Raw genomic sequence first — 16,569 nt, forward strand, 5'->3', positions numbered from 1 at the left:
ATTGTTATTTAAAGCACTATTACAAAAATATAAAACCGTACAAATATACAGTTAGGAAAAGTGTCACTTCAGCTTTTTTAAATCACATTAATTAAGATGAAAGTAGCATCAGAGCCCGTTGTAGAGGGGTCTGCAGTGTGGCTCCAGTTTCTCCTCCAGGACGTAGTCTGGTCCACAGACCCAAGCGTCTCCCGTCGTCCACTGCCATTTCTGCAGAAGCTGTCTCAGGTTCTCCAGCACGCCGCTGTGTGACGGGTCTGACGCCAGGTTCTCCGTCTCCAGAGGGTCCGTCCTGAGTTTGTTCAGAACAAAGCATCATCAGCTTCTACGCACTTCAGAGGAGAGACTTTATTTATGGAGGTAAAATGATTTACGTTAGCAACAGGATGTCTAAATCCCTCGTCAGTCTGAATTTGGTTAGCATGAAATAAAGGTTTGAGAATGCAGAATTTTTCCTGAAAACTCAAAATAATGAGTCTCTGCTGCCTTGTCTGCAACTGGTTCACAATGCTGCAGCGATCTGTAGGTTCTGTGTTCAATAACTGCTTTTAATTTGGTCAAATTAAACATTATAACATAAACATTCTCGACACAGAAACAGATAAATATATGTTTAAACTCTTTTTATTCTTCCAGTTCTTCAGTATCATTTTCAGCAACGCTTAGAACTGCAGGAAGCGTGCCACATCTATTCATTTTTGTGATGTCAGCACAGAGGAGAAGCGAGTGAGAGTGTCGGCCCCTTGGAGAGTATCTCCACGTACGGTAAATACTCTCAGGAATCCTTTTGCAATAACTACTACATCAATGCAGCGTGGCATGGAGGTGGTCAGCCTGTGATTCAGCTGAGGAGCTGTGGAAATTGTTCTAAATACAGCAGATCTGCATTGCTAGACCTGCCATCTCACATCTTTTCTTGACATTATCCTATAGATAAATTTAGGTCAAACATCTACAAACCAAATTAAGGTAAAGCAAATATTTCATTGCAAATCAAGGTTGATTTACAATAATTTATAACAGCTAACTTAAGTCCAAATGAATATTGGATTGTGTGTGTATATAACCCTGCCCATCTGTCATCAGCAGTGATCCAATAATATTTTCTAGAAGTTTTCCTCTTTTATTATATTATATGACAGCAGCACAGGGAGGGGTGCCGAACCTAATGATCATTTACAATATTAATTTATCTGTCATCCTTTCTGAAGCATCAGTCTGTCACTTAAATGATGAAGAATGACCATCCCATTTACCCAAAGTCTTAGATGGCTTCTTAGAAACACTAACAGACACAAACTGTGCATAACTAATAATTAGCAGCTCAATTTACTGCTTTAGTTTTTGAAAGAGCGAAGTAGAGAAAGAAGGCGTCTCTCTGGAGGATCTGTGAGAAAAAAACTCTAAGCACGATTTTTGCTTAATCTAAAAAAAAAAAAAAAAGACATCACTGGAAAAGAAGGATCACTTAAGGCCCAAATGTCAGGGGAAAATAAGTTTTCTCTACACAAAATTGTTACAAATTACCATATTTTTCTGACTATAGACTTAAAAACCTTACATTTTCTTAAAAATTGATGATGCGCCTTATATATGATCACTGTTGTGCTTACGGACTGATTTTATGTGGTACAATGTGCTCGAAAATCTGCTAAAATGTACGACTTTGTTAAGCAACAAAGCCGCTCCGCTCAATGGACATTCAGAGCATCACGGTACGCTGTGCCACTACCTGACCGGCCCGCTGAGCTGTCTACAAGACTGCCTGACTGTAATGTCTAAACTAGAAGTGCATGTAAGGCAGCCCAGAGTATGCACTAGCAACACAAACCTAGTAAGTTAATTCAATATAAAAGTTACATTTATTTTGGCCTTATGTTAGAAACAGGGCAGTTTAGTCCAGCTACTCTGTCCTCCTGGCAGAGACGGATAGCTCTCCCTCTCAGGAGAGAGCTGTGTACGCGGAGGTGATATTACACACTTGGGAGGAATATTTAATGCGCCTTATAATCCGGTGCACCTTATGGTCCAAAAAATACGGTTTATTTTAGCACACTGCAGTTTTGGGAAACGTAAGCCTGGTGTGTTATTTAAATTACTTTTGAAGTTCAGAAGATGCTCTTTTTAAAGACGATAAATAAAATCTCATTTGGTTTCATTCTCCGTCGGTTCAACCGTGCTAACTACTTTCTTCCATGCCTCAGATTTTCCCCCCTAACTGTGGATGCTGACATTGAGGACTCAGTCCTCCGGCGCTGACCTGGTGTCGTACAGCTCCCAGCGCTCCCTGTAGTAGTACCCCTCCAGACTCTTGAACCAGTGCGTCGGCTGCTGCAGCCTGGTCCGGTTCAGCAGGTCCTGAAAGGTTGGGGACACGTACAGGTCCTGATCGATGGGGAAAGGCATGCGGTAGTGCAAGTTGTGAAGCAGGTGATACGCCCCCTGCTGGACGGAGCGCATCGGGTAGTACATGGTGACCTGGAATCAGAGCACATCGGTCAGGGGCCTGGTGTTTGATTTGCTCCTGACTAAGCGGGGGGGGGGGGTCCTGACCTCGTGCAGCGACTGGCTGGAGTAGACCGTGTCCCAGCCGCTGGGCTCGGAGGTCAGAGCGGGCAGCAGGGAGCGGCCGGTGAGGAGGACCTGCAAGGACGGAGCCTCGGGGAGGCGGTAGGATGGGTAGGGAAGAGAAAACCAGTCCAGGACGGTGGGAGTGATGTCTGCAGAAACACAGAAAGAGAGAGGAGAATGAAAATTATGAACTAAATTTAAACTTTAACCTGTTAGCATCTGGTTCCTTGAGCAAGACCCTTAACCCCAGAACGTTTCCCGGGCGCCGCACATGGCAGCCCACTGCTCCCCAAGGGTGATGGGTTAAAAGCAGAGAACAAATTTCGTTGTAATGTATGTTTCAATGTATGTTTCAATGACAATAAAGATGATATTACTATTACTATTACTATTAAACATGATCACTTCATGCACACTCATGGTCAGAATAATCTCTCCTATTTCGCACAGAGAGGGGAATCTAGATGTTTTACTCAGCCATGTGTATTTTTTTTTGGATCCTAAAAAAAAAAAACTTTTAGTTCAGGATGGGTGAATCTGGTTGATTATAAAGTGTGAGAGGCCAAGAGATCAGAAAAGCATTGTTATATAAATGTCACTCAATTCATGAGTTATTAGAGTTAGAGTTAAGTTATCATTAACAATACATGACGCTCACCCACAAAAATCCAGGGACAGGTTGTTGGGGATTATGTGGCGACACGGAGACTAACCAACCCCTACCATACATACCAGGATTGACCAGAAGTTCTACCTTATTGGAAAGAGACTTACAGATGTTTATGTGATGTTTTATTTTATTTTTAAAGAAACAAACCTTTTGATTTCACACATATTTATCTAGGCCTAGAGATGACAGACTTCACTGCAGATACCTAGTTAGGACCCTGCTGTTGTCAGCCATTAAAACTCAATAAGACTCAGTCAGACGACGGCGCCCATCAGATACACCAGGGACTCAAGACTGGCACAATACCGTATACAAAACATATGCAATGGAGAGACTTACATGGTACAAAAGGAGAATTCGGGGAACAATAATGAATATTCTGTGTTCATGTTTTATGATTCTGTATGATGTCACAGGCCGGCTCAATGCCCATGACAAAAAGGAGGGGAGACAAAACGGTTTAGGCCAATCAACAGTTTATTGTAACCTATAAGTAACTTTAAATAAATAAAACAGGGATCAGATGTGAGTCTGTAAGAATGTTTAGTGTGTGCAGTGTATGAGTGGGTGAACATGTATGTGAGAATGTGTCTGAATGTTAACCAAAACCAAACGGAACCAACCAACAAAGTGAGTACCTGGAGGAGCAGAGAGAGAGAGAGAGTGTTAATGGAGCCCAACTTATATAATGAGCCCAAGTGGCTCCAATTAATAAGACCCGCCTCTGCCTGCAGGAGGAACCGCCCCTGCAGGTCAGAGGAAAGGGCCGTGACACCCCCCTCCTTAAAATGAGGGTTCCACCCTCAACCCAAAATTTGGCCCACATTAAAACCAATTCAAAATGTTCCCCAAAACACAAATAGCTACCAGTCCCAGCTCTAGTCGTTGCTCTGCATCCCTGACCAACTGTCCATCCCTCCATCTCAGCAGCCCTGGTACCTGGGGAGCAGTTTAAGAGAAGGAGGAAGAGACAGCCAGCAGAGGAAAACAGAGAAACAAATAAAGTTAGTTCAATGGAGCACGGGACAAAGCGTCAGCTATAATGTTACTTTTACCACTGATGTGTCTAATGTCAAGGTTATAAGGCTGTAGGAACAAGGCCCAACGCATCAGCCGCTGGTTGGGATTCTGCAAAGACTTCAAAAATGTAAGTGGATTATGGTCAGTGAAAACGATCAAAGGAGTCAAACCAGAGCCGACATAGACCTCGAAGTGCTGTAAAGCCCAGATGAGGCCTAGTGCCTCCTTTTCTATGACAGAATAGTTTTGCTGGTACTTATTAAATTTCCGGGAGAAGAAACTGACAGGACACTCAACTCCCTCGTCACTTTCTTGCAGTAAGACAGCCCCAGCCCCTATCTGACTAGCATCTACCTGTAATTTGAAGGGTTGACCAAAACGTGGTGCTGCCAACACAGGAGCTGAACACAAAAGAGCCTTTACTGCCTCAAATGCTGCATGGCACTGGGTGGACCAGATGAACTCAGCTTTGGCCTTCAACAGGTTGGTCAGGGGAGACACTACTACGGAAAAGTTTTTACAAAAGGCACGGTAGTAGCCTGCCATTCCCAGGAAGCGCATTAGTTCCTTCTTGGTGGTTGGCTGTGGGAACTGCTTCACAGCGGCGATCTTTGCTTCCAAAGGACGAACAAAACCCTGACCAACAATTTTTCCAAGATAAGTCACAGTGGCTTTGGCAAACTCACACGTTGCCAAATTAACAGTCAGCCTGGCCCACACCAGTTTTTCAAATAGGGCTTGTACTCGCCGGATGTGCTCCTCCCAACAATCTGAATAAACGACTACATCGTCCAGATACACGGCACACCCTTCCAGACCTGACACCACCAGATTCATCAGCCTCTGGAAGGTGGCTAGAGCATTACGCAACCCGAAAGGCATTACGTTGTAACAGTACAAACCAGATGGAATGACAAAAGCAGCAATCTCACGGGCTCTCTTTGTCAAAGGCACCTGCCAATACCCTTTAAGAAGATCAAATTTGCTAACAAACTTTGCTGACCCAACTTGATCTATGCAGTCCTCCATCCTAGGAAGAGGAAAAAGATCTGCTTTAGTGACACTGTTTACTTTTCGATAATCAGTACAAGGTCTAAAAGTTGAGTCAGACTTTCTAACTAAAAGACAGGGTGATGCCCAATTGGAAGAGCATGGCTCAGCAATTTTATTTTTCAACATGTATTGCACCTCTGTCTCCAACTGTTGTTTCTTCTCCTCGGATACTCTATAAAACCTTTGTTTAATGGGTTTAGCCTCTCCAATGTCTATGTCATGCTCGATTAAATGAGTCTGTGAAGGAGTGTCAGAAAACAAAGTAGGATAACTTCTAATGAGTGCCACCAACTCAGCACGTTTACCACAATCTAGATGATCTACCAGTGCACTAAGATTTTGCAAAGTCTGAGAGTTTTTCAAACGACCTCTCAAAACTTCATCTGAAACCACAGCTACCTCCTCTTCTCCCCCCTCCAAAAAGTTAAGGCCACTAAGGACAGTGATGGGCGCAGCAGCCAACGCTGACCTCACTGCTGAAGTGCTTTCAACTTGAACTGGACTACGGGAATGATAGGACTTTAGCAGGTTTATGTGACATAGTTTAGAGGATTTCCTATGACCTGGGGTTTCAATGAGATAGTTTAAATCTGACACTTTACGCAACACTGTAAATGGACCATAATATTTTGCCTGAAACGGTGAATTTACAAGTGGCAAAAGAGCAAGGACACGATCACCAGGACTAAACTCACGCAGCTCAGCTTGTCTGTCATATTTCTGTTTCATTTTCTTTTGAGACAATTCCAGTTTTTCCTTAGCCAGTTCACCAGCTCTGTACAACTTCAGTCTAAACCCATTCACATAGTCAAGAAGGTTTTGAGGTGGTTCATCAGGCAAACAACCATCCTGCAAAACTGCTAATGGCCCTCGGACTTTGTGACCAAACACTAAATCATTTGGGCTAAACCCTGTGCTTTCCTGCACTACTTCACGAGCGGCTAGTAACAACCAGGGTAACCCTTCCTCCCAATCTGCTGACAACTCTGTACAGTATGCACGAAGCAAAGACTTTAAAGTCTGATGAAAACGTTCCAAAGCTCCTTGGCTTTGAGCATGGAATGCAGTAGACTTGTTATGATTAACTTTAAGCTGTTTAAGAATTTGGGCAAACAAATGGGAAGTGAAATTAGAACCCTGATCTGACTGAATAACGTTTGGAATACCAAATGTAGAAATAAACTGAGTCAATGCTTTTACAACTGATTTTGAAGTTATTGTGCGAAGTGGAAAAGCAGCCGGATATCTAGTTGCTTGGCACATTACAGTCAATAGATAGCTATGTCCAGACTTAGACCGTGGTAATGGCCCAACACAATCAATAATGAGATGTTCAAAAGGCTGCCCTATGGCTGGGATTGGGTACAAAGGTGCTGACTTGACTACCTGGTTTGGTTTGCTGGTGAGCTGACATGTATGACAAGTCCTAATAAACTGAGTTACATCTCTTTTAAGACGTGGCCAGAAAAAATGACGGAGTATGCGGTCACAAGTTTTACGCACACCCAGATGACCTGCTACTTCACCATGTGATGTTTGTAAAACCTTGTTTCTCAATACAGTTGGGACAACTACTTGAAAGACTGGATCTCCCAAACCCTGGTCACTCTGTGGAACCCATTTCCTAACTAAAACTTCATCTAGAAGGAAATGACACATAGCACTGTTTCTCACAACTGACTCAGGCATAACATTAGCAAAAAGATTAGACAAAGTTGTATCAGCTTTTTGTTCAGCTACTAATGTATCTTTAGAAGTAGACAACTGTTCTGTCTGAAGTTTGAATGACAACTCAAGATTTTCTGGCTTAACATCACCCTCTTTAACTCTAGAGGCAGTACGGGTTACAGCACAAACAGGAAATACATCAGAAGGCACACTACTACAGTGCAAAGATTGACCTACAGGGGACACAGAAGTTGGCTTTTTAAAGATGTTGGGATTACCATCTGCCCACACTTTACACCCTGCAAGGTCATTCCCCAAAATCATGTGCACTCCCTCTACTGGCAACTGGGGCCGTACCCCAACATCTACATCACCTTCTACAAGACCACAAGCTAAAGTGACTTTATGTAAAGGAGAGGAAAATGGAACCAACCCCATGCCCTGTACAATGACACAACAACCAGTATCAGACATTTTAGAAAATGGCAACACAGACTCTAAAATAAAAGAATCCAAAGCTCCCGTATCTCTCAAAATTTTAATTGGGACTTCTTTGCTATCACCAACTAAAGACACTACACCATCAGAAATAAAGGCTGAAAAATCACAATGAGAAGAACCAACCTTAACCTGTGACTGCAACAGCTCAACCTGGAGGTCAGGAAGTGTAACAGGAGCTGCCATTACAGCAGGTTTAACTTGACCTGACCTTTTAGATTTAAGCAAAGGACACTCTTTCTTCCAGTGACCCTCAACTAGACAATATCTACAGGTATTGGCATTAACTGGTGCTTTATGACCACATTTTTGCTGGGGCTTGTGATTTAAAACTTCAGACAAAGGACCATGTCTGAGACCATACTTATGAGTAGCACGGCTTGGTTCAAAGTGACTTTTGTGAGTAAGCACATACTCGTCTGCAAGGGCTGCTGCTTCACATGGAGATTGAACCTTACGTTCATTAATGTACGTTGCAACTGCCTCAGGCACTGAATTTTTGAACTGTTCTAACACAATTAAGTCACAAAGACCCTCAAAAGTAGTAGCTTCAGAAGCTGTAGACCAACGATTAAATGCAGAAGTCAAATCACGAACAAACTCTGAATAAGTCTGTGAATCTAACCTTTTCCTAAAACGAAAACGTTGGCGATATGCCTCAGGTACAAGCTCATACACTTTCAGTACTGCAGATTTTACTGTAGCATAAACCCTGCTGTCAGCTAAACTCAATGCTGAGAAAGCCTCACGTGCTTTACCGGTGAGCACACATTGCAACAACGTAGTTCTATCCAAGTCTGTCCAACCTCTAAAATTTGCTATCCTCTCAAATAGAGTGAAATAAGTGTCAACATCTGACTCATCAAATTTAGGCAACAGACGAATGTTTTGTGCAACATCAAACTGTCCTCTGGTATCTGAAACTGGTCTATTAATACCCCTCAATCTCTCCAGCTCTAGCTGCATTTGTAACAGCTCTCTCTGCTGCTCAAAGGTTAAAACAGGTGGACTAGGCTGACAACTTGCACCCTGACTGCAAAGAATTCCTGCCTCCATAAGACCCTGTTTTAAACCATCCCTAACAGTCTCTTTTAACTTTTTATCCACTATTTCAATTTCATAATGTTCAGCTATTTCAATTAACTGCTCCTTAGTACACAACTCTAAAGCTAATTCTGAAGGTGACTGAACAAAACTTTGCAAAATAGAAGACATTTTTCCTTTAAACAAAGTCAATACAACCTTTAACAAAGACAAAAACAAACTCACCTGCTGCCAGCTGGGTTTAGGACAGGAGCCACTCCCCACTAGACTCCAAAAACAGCTAACTGACTGAACCCTGGTCTTCGTGCAGTCACATGTGGTGGGGTTTTATGCACACAAAACCAGTGGAGTGAAAAGTAACCAGAAACTGGCAACCCCCACAACCACGGAGGTGCTCCCGAGCCGATGTTGGGGAAAAAGGTAATGGGGAAGCTCTACCCACGTTCACTGCCACCTAAAACAAAACCACCACGAGCCTCCTATTGACACTCGCTGATTTACCTAACAAGGGGAGGACTCCCACCTGGACACAAACCCAGAAAAGGCCCTAAGTGAGTCACCAAACAAAGAAGCTAAAAGCTAACCAAACAAAGGGAACACATGCTCACTGCTCTCTCCTAACAAAATGGCCAAACCAAAGCGTCCCCTCAACAAAAGTTTGGAAAACTGAAGCAAAAATTAAGTACTCAAAACTACTGAATGCAATTAACTACAAAACAAGTAGCCAAACTACCACTTATCAATGATAAGATAAAAGGGGAAACCATACCAATGTTAACCAATCTAACAGAATGTTAAGTTAACCAAACAACAGCATGTTAAAGTACACAAAAACTAAAGGTACAACTAACATTAACTTAACTTGGACGAGCCCCCATTTGTCACAGGCCGGCTCAATGCCCATGACAAAAAGGAGGGGAGACAAAACGGTTTAGGCCAATCAACAGTTTATTGTAACCTATAAGTAACTTTAAATAAATAAAACAGGGATCAGATGTGAGTCTGTAAGAATGTTTAGTGTGTGCAGTGTATGAGTGGGTGAACATGTATGTGAGAATGTGTCTGAATGTTAACCAAAACCAAACGGAACCAACCAACAAAGTGAGTACCTGGAGGAGCAGAGAGAGAGAGAGAGTGTTAATGGAGCCCAACTTATATAATGAGCCCAAGTGGCTCCAATTAATAAGACCCGCCTCTGCCTGCAGGAGGAACCGCCCCTGCAGGTCAGAGGAAAGGGCCGTGACAATATGTACATTAATATTTTCTTTCAGCCTTCTGTGGATATTGTACTGTCACCAATGCATGTACCTTGCTCAAAAATTAATTAAAAAAAAAAAGTCAATACCTAATGCTCTACTAAATTACTCCAAACTAATAACGCCTTCATAATACGTGTTTAACGTGCTCTAACCATATTATGACTACTTCTGTTGCAGAAGCTCACCCATAGAGCCACAGAGGACAGCTTCAACATGCTGCTACAACTGCACTCATCGGCAGAATTTATCACACTGTGATAATCCTCCAGCGTTGCACCAGACGCCGCTACATCTGTATTCAAACAATGCATTCTTGTCAGCACCGAGCACTGAACTAAAACAACATTCCCCGGCTGCCCTCTTTTTATTTAAACACGTTTTATTCTGTTTAAAAGCCACGTGTGCAGCCTACTAACTGCTGCTGTACTTTGACAGTTGATCTGATTATTTAGCATAAAAAATATTATCTGTGCTTTTCAAAAATTAGCAATAAGATGTTTTTTTTAAGGATATAGCAGTTATGTAATTAACAATACTGACATTAAATCAATCTTATTTTAGAGCAGCTTGTGTTGTGTTCCTCAGTCTCCCTCTAGTGGCAGCTGAAGCACACAGCAGATAGAGAAACTTGAGTGTGACGCTGAAAAAGCCTGAAGAAACCTCTAAACCGGAGCCTGCAGCTTATGCTGTTTACCATTTAAACCCATCGAGCAATTCTCTGAAAACACGTCATCCGGCTGACAGCATGTTGTTCTAACCATGTTCTCTGCGGAAAGCTTATTGCCCCATCGGATCATTACAGATGTTGGTTTCCACAAACCAGATGGTCTGGCACCTGTTGAGGCTAAAAAGTGCTGAGGATCTTCATGGTAAAGGACCGCTTTTCTCCTTGGAAATGGGCCCAGGCTTAAAGAAAGTAGCAACATTTTATGACCCAGTTTGTAACTTTTACTTTGATATTGAGATTAAACTCGCATCTTGGTTTTCTGATCTGGATGCCAAGATCTGCGATGCTAACGATGACATTAGTACCGCAGAGCAGTGGATCCCAAAGTTAGGATAGGACCCCTCTGGGGATCACAAATCTGCAAGTTTTTCAAGATAAATAACCAAAACGTACATTTTAAAAGCATATTCTGCTGTATTCTTGGAATAAAATAAAATAAAGCTTTTTAAAATATAGCGCTAAAAAAAATAAAAGGGAACATTGTGTTGTTTTCCTTTTATTCTCTTTATTTTCTTGAGCAGTATACATGAAAAAACAAAGTTTATACTGGCAATTGATGCTGCTTGTGTTGTTATTATGCACCCGTTTAATTGCTTTACTGGTAAATTCTTGTATATTTGGGTCAAACTTTTTTTATTGTTTTTATTGAAGTTATTTTGAAGGTTAGAAGGAGAAAGGTTTGGGAGCTGCTGCCAGTTTAAAACACAGCAGTGTGAATGTACATGGAATGTTTCATCAAATGCTTTTTAGTCAATCTGCTTCTGTTTTGTGCCCACTTGTAAACATTTGCACCAGCAGTGAATTTAAAGAGACGAGATCCAGTTCTGAGGGATAAAGTTGGCAGGTGGAGAACAGAATCATATTTTTATGCTCTCAAATCAAATAAATATGCTCCGGATTAGAGATTTAGCCCCACAGAAGCAGGAATTATAGTGCAAACACAATCATTGGTAACCCTGGTAAAGATGTGTGAAAAGTCTGGAAATAAATTAATCTGTCATGGCTGTGGCAACCTCGCAATGATAATATTTTGAAACCTTTAATTTGAGTACATTTATTTACATTGCAAAAACAGAACTAAAAATATGCACAAAAAAATTAATGAGTGTATTTGTCCTGGATTTGAACAGGTAAATAAGATGAACTGTCAATGGAATATTAATTTTGCACTTAAAACAGAAACAACTCATCTCCATCATCTTATTTCAAGTGCAGTATATCTATTTATCTTATTGTAGGGGTCAAAATACTCATTTCAATGGCAGATAATCTTTTTTACCTGCTTAAATCAAGGACAAATACACTCATTTCAAGAAAGTGTCACTTAATTTTAGTTGCGTTTTTGCAGTCTAGTGGGAAAAACACAAACTGTGTTAAGAACGTTAACACAGTTTCTCTTCTCTTCAGCTCAGCCTGCAGGTTTCTACCAGTTAGGTCTGGGGACTGTTGAGGCCAAGGAAGAGGGTTGATTTTGTGCTTCATGAACCATTTCTATGTTGATCTGACCAAATGGTTGTGATAATTAACCTGCTGAAAGAGCTGAGTTTCTGGCAGAGGACACCACAGGTTTACATAACCTGCCTGGGTTTCTCCACGGAGTTCATGATGTTGTGCGCTCCAACAAGGTCTTTGGAAAAGAATACAAGACCAAAGCATCACAGATCCTCCTCTGCACTTACAAGTCAGCAAGACGACTTTTTACACAAATTCCTTCTTCACTTCCTTCCAAACCCATCTGGAGTGGTTTTTAGTTAAACTGAAAGATTTAAGTTTGCGATGTTAGGACAAAAAAAACTGTTTTTTTTCCTGGCACGCTTCTTAAGAAAACCAAACAAACATGCAGTGCATGGTGTTAAGATAAGCCTGGCTCCTCATCAAGCCTCGTTTGCTACAGTTTCAGTTGTTTAAAACATTTTAATTAGTCCTGAGACTGTAATTAAAGGCAGCTTAAGGTAAGCAGCAGCCATTTCCTGACTAATAAGATCAGCATGCGTCCATCTTACACTAAAGGCATGTTCTCTTGTCTTTCCGATTTTGAGGAGGGGGTAAAAGTAATGGGTCTCTGTCATTTTTTTTATACACATTCTGATCAACTTTAAACAATGATGTTTAAATTACAAAAATGTTTCACTTACACTTTATTTGATAGGTTTAATGAAGGCTGCCAGTGACTGTAGCACTGCACTGCAAAAAGGGAACTAAAAGTAGGTAAAATCATCTTGAAATTAGTGTATTTTTTCATTGCTTTGAGCTGGTATATCAGACTATTTGTCAACAGAATAAGATTTTTGCACTTAAAATAAGAACAATTCATCTAAATCATCTCATTTCAAGTGCAGGACGTCTAATTATCCTATTTTAGGGGTAGACATTCTCATTCCATTGGCAACTAGTGTTATTTAGCTGATCAAATCAAGGGAAAATATACAAATTTTACGAAAATCTTACTTTCTTTTAGCTCCCTTTTTGCAATGTGATGATTGTATTAAAACTATATCTCACATGAGTTTAATTTTTTCCCACTGAAGAAATGACATAATTAAAGATTTTACTGTGAGATTATGCTACTGTGCTAAAAAAGAAAACACTTTAAGCCTTTTCCCACACCGTGACCAGCGATGCCAATAAACGTGGAGGATGCTTCGTGTAGATTTTGTTTTTGAGACTTTCTAATTTCTCAGAGTGAAATCTTGCCATAGCTTAAAAACAGTTTTCAGTGAAATAGTTGTTTGAAACAGCCAGTTCTCACCCAGCAGGCTGACGTAGGCCTGGCTTGTGTTCCCCCACCGCTCCCTGTGCTCCGGGGAGGAAACCAACATGGGTTCGGCCGTTCCAGACTGGTACAGGTTGGTTCTGCCGTTCGGGAAAGGGATGCCGTTATCGGAGCTGTAGATGATCAGAGTGTCGTTGTCGTAGCCGGCGTCCCGGAGCTCCTGAAGAACTAACCCAATACCTGCAGAAGGACAAGTGGTTCAGTCTTTCTCGGCCCTTTTGATTTGTTGCTCTTGTGAAGGTGCCGTAACGGACCCTGATCCAGCCTGCTGACTGTAGTGTACTGTGCAGCCAGGTCGGCTCGTGCAGCGGGTGTGTCGGGTATGAAGGGAGGAACCTGAAGACGTCGAGAACGTGAGATGTTATGAATTTACTCACCGTTTCTCAGATGGACTTTAACACTTTACAACTTCAGGAATCATTCCAAAAAAAGTTTAAAAAAAAACAAAAACAACTGGACTTTTTTCCTCAGTTTGAAGATGTTTTGCTTCAAACTTTGGAAAAAAGTGCAGTTGTTTTTTTAAACTTTTTTGGAATGACCATGACCTGGATGACTGAGAACCTTCACCAGCAGACTTCATGAGTCCAGCGAAAACATCCCATCGCTGACCTTGACTTGCTCCGGTGTGTAGTACACTGGCGTCCAGTCAGGGATTCTCCCCATTCCCGTTTCTCCATTCCCGAACTTCTCACAGAAAGCGCCATACTGGGGCTGCGAATGGCCACACCGGTGGGTGTCATGGAAGGCCACATAAAGGAAAAACGGCCTCTCCTCCTCTTCTACATCTGGCTTGCTGCTTATTCCCACGCCTCTCGCTCTCCTTCGTTCAGCTGCTTCCTCCTTATGGGTCTGGAAAAACTTGCGGACCAGGAGTTTGATCCGGGTGATGTTCCTGCCCACCTGGAGCACGGAGTTGTTTTCCTCCGTGTAAGCAAAATCAAAAGGGTAAACAGAGCCTGGACCAACGTGCTTCTTCCCGATTATTCCTGTGAGTATAAACAGAAAACAAGAGATGAGGGGAAAGTAAGAAAAATATATATTTTTGTTAGTGCAGCAATGGGGAAAGGTGAACCTGTGTGTACGTTGGCTTGGCCGAGTAGAAGCGGCAGACTCTGTACTCCATCGAATGAGTTGAAGTGATGAACTCCCTGATGGAGGCCATACATGCCGTTCTGATGCTGAAAACACAGGACTAGACCTGAGCACCTTCACAGGCAAACAGGAGGCACCGACACGCGTCCGTCTGTGTGCGTCTTACCTGCGGCAGGCCCGTGAGGATGGCGGAGCGGCTGGGGGAGCAGCTGCTCACGGATGTGAAGGCGTTCCTGAACACCACGCTCCGCCGGGCCAAAGCGCGCAGGTGGGGGGTGTGGACCACCGAGTTGTTATAGACCTCTGTTTCAAAGCCTGCATCATCAGCTGGAAAAGAAAAAAGGAAATTCATCGCAACTTTGTTCTTTAAAAAAAAGAAACTGAGATAAGGTCATGAACTGAAATAGTTTGTCCTGGTGGGGTGATAGATTAAAGGTTCACCCCCCCTGCAGACAAGCCACCCTGCATTGTGGAGTCTACAGGTGCATGTTAGTAAGTTAGAACACTGTTGAAAGGTTCCTTATTTTAGTAATTCAATTCAATAAGTGGAACTTACAGATTAATTATCTATATTCTTCTATCATTGGATGATTATGGCTTACATTTAATGAAAACCAACAATTTAGCTTTCCGGAAAACAACATTACAAAGACAGTAATGTTTTGTTATGGCATAGACAATCATTGAAAAGATTGCTAAGTTGACAGACGTCCAGAAGACAGTCATCAACACCCTCCACAAGGAGGCTGCAAGCCACAAAATGCCATAGCTAAAGAAGCTGGCAGCCTGCAGGCTGCTGTTTCCGAGCATAATACTGGAAAGTTGTGTGGAAGGAAAAAGAGTGGTAGCAATAAAAGGGCCACATAAAAATGGGGATGACAGCGGATTGAGGAATCCTTAAGAGGATTGTGAAGAAAAGCCCATTTAAAGGCCTGGGGGAGATTTGCATTGTGTGGACCGTAGCTGTAGTCAGCAGGTAAAGAGTGACCACATACAGACTTATGCTCCACAGGGGCTACAACTGTTGCGTTCCTCGTTTCAAGCCAGGCAGAAAAACAGCAAAAAAATAACAAACTGTACATCACACATACTTCATCAAAAGGCAGAAAGAATGTTGGGTTTTCCGTAGAATATACTGAAATAGTTACCTGACTCCGCCAGATAGATTTGCTCCGCATATCCATCTGGAAACCTTCCGTTGAAGTAATTTTGGGAAGGGGCGAAAATACTGGTTATCTGATTGGCCTATGTTGGTGATAGACGGGCCAAATAAACCAATCAGATTCGTCGTCGCTCGTAACAGAGCGACGACGAAAACACAACCACAAGCCAAGCTACTCTTGCTGCTGCAGGTAAAGGCTCGTTAGCTCAGCAAAACAATACTCTGTAATTCCGATAAAACTTGCTCGATAGCCGCGCTAACGCTAGTTTCATCGGCTGAAGCCGCCATGTTGTTTAGACTGAACTGACGCGCTTCCCGTTGCGTCACACCGCAACCCGCCTCAAAGCCAACGCTGATTGGACGTTCGTTTGGTGAACGGCTCCAAATTTTCTTTAACGGAGAGTATCCAGACTGATCTGCGAGTGAAACCTTGAAACCTCGCGAGATCAGGATGGTCTCACGAGGCTACTGAAATAGTACACTATATATTTTATTTCTGGGAGGAAATTATTCTGTATGTGATGGATCTATATATTATGTATGATTTTTTTTAAAACTCAATTACTAAATTGCATTTTCTCTGTCCTATCCAATCACCATATAGAGTAGCAGAGGAAGACCATTTTGACCAATCACAAGCCAGTTTGGCTGCTTGGCACGAAAAAAAAGACCTAAAGAAATGAGAGACAGTTGCATGTGTGTGTGTGAGTGTATTAAAGTGTCACTAAAGCAGTTTAATTTCATAAATTTTTTTTATCCAAGACGCAAACAGTTACGCACCAATTATCAGAAGCACGTTTCTTCTCCTCGACTCTGAGACGCAGCAAGAGGCTAAAACCAGAAAGACCAACTCAGTCCGCATAACGAGGCTTTAAATGTCCGCTGGCAAACCTGAGGGATAAAACACAAACAGCTGTTCAAACGCCGCGACCCGCGGAGACAACAACAGCAGTCATGTTTTAAACTTCCGGAAACAACTGGCGCACGCTCCGGTCACGTGAGCACCGCTGCCCACGTGACCGGAGCGTGCGA

The 16,569-nt window shown here is 42.3% G+C and overlaps 1 protein-coding gene across 1 annotated transcript; it reads right to left on the reverse strand.

Moving 5' to 3' along the window:
• Nucleotides 1-10: 10 nt before the first annotated feature.
• On the reverse strand, nucleotides 11-16,517 carry sgsh (N-sulfoglucosamine sulfohydrolase (sulfamidase)). The gene is made up of 9 exons (XM_012849990.3): nucleotides 16,318-16,517; nucleotides 14,542-14,702; nucleotides 14,356-14,461; nucleotides 13,893-14,269; nucleotides 13,538-13,619; nucleotides 13,260-13,463; nucleotides 2,554-2,720; nucleotides 2,261-2,478; nucleotides 11-292 (listed from the first exon to the last, which is right to left on the reverse strand). Exons 1-9 carry the CDS (start codon nucleotides 16,397-16,399, stop codon nucleotides 109-111), a joined length of 1,581 nt encoding a protein of 526 aa, XP_012705444.2. The 5' UTR covers nucleotides 16,400-16,517; the 3' UTR covers nucleotides 11-108.
• Between the last annotated feature and the right edge of the window lie 52 nt (nucleotides 16,518-16,569).

The sequence above is a fragment of the Fundulus heteroclitus genome, unplaced genomic scaffold (genome assembly GCF_011125445.2).
Source record: "Fundulus heteroclitus isolate FHET01 unplaced genomic scaffold, MU-UCD_Fhet_4.1 scaffold_92, whole genome shotgun sequence".
Classification (NCBI taxonomy): Eukaryota; Metazoa; Chordata; class Actinopteri; order Cyprinodontiformes; family Fundulidae; genus Fundulus; species Fundulus heteroclitus.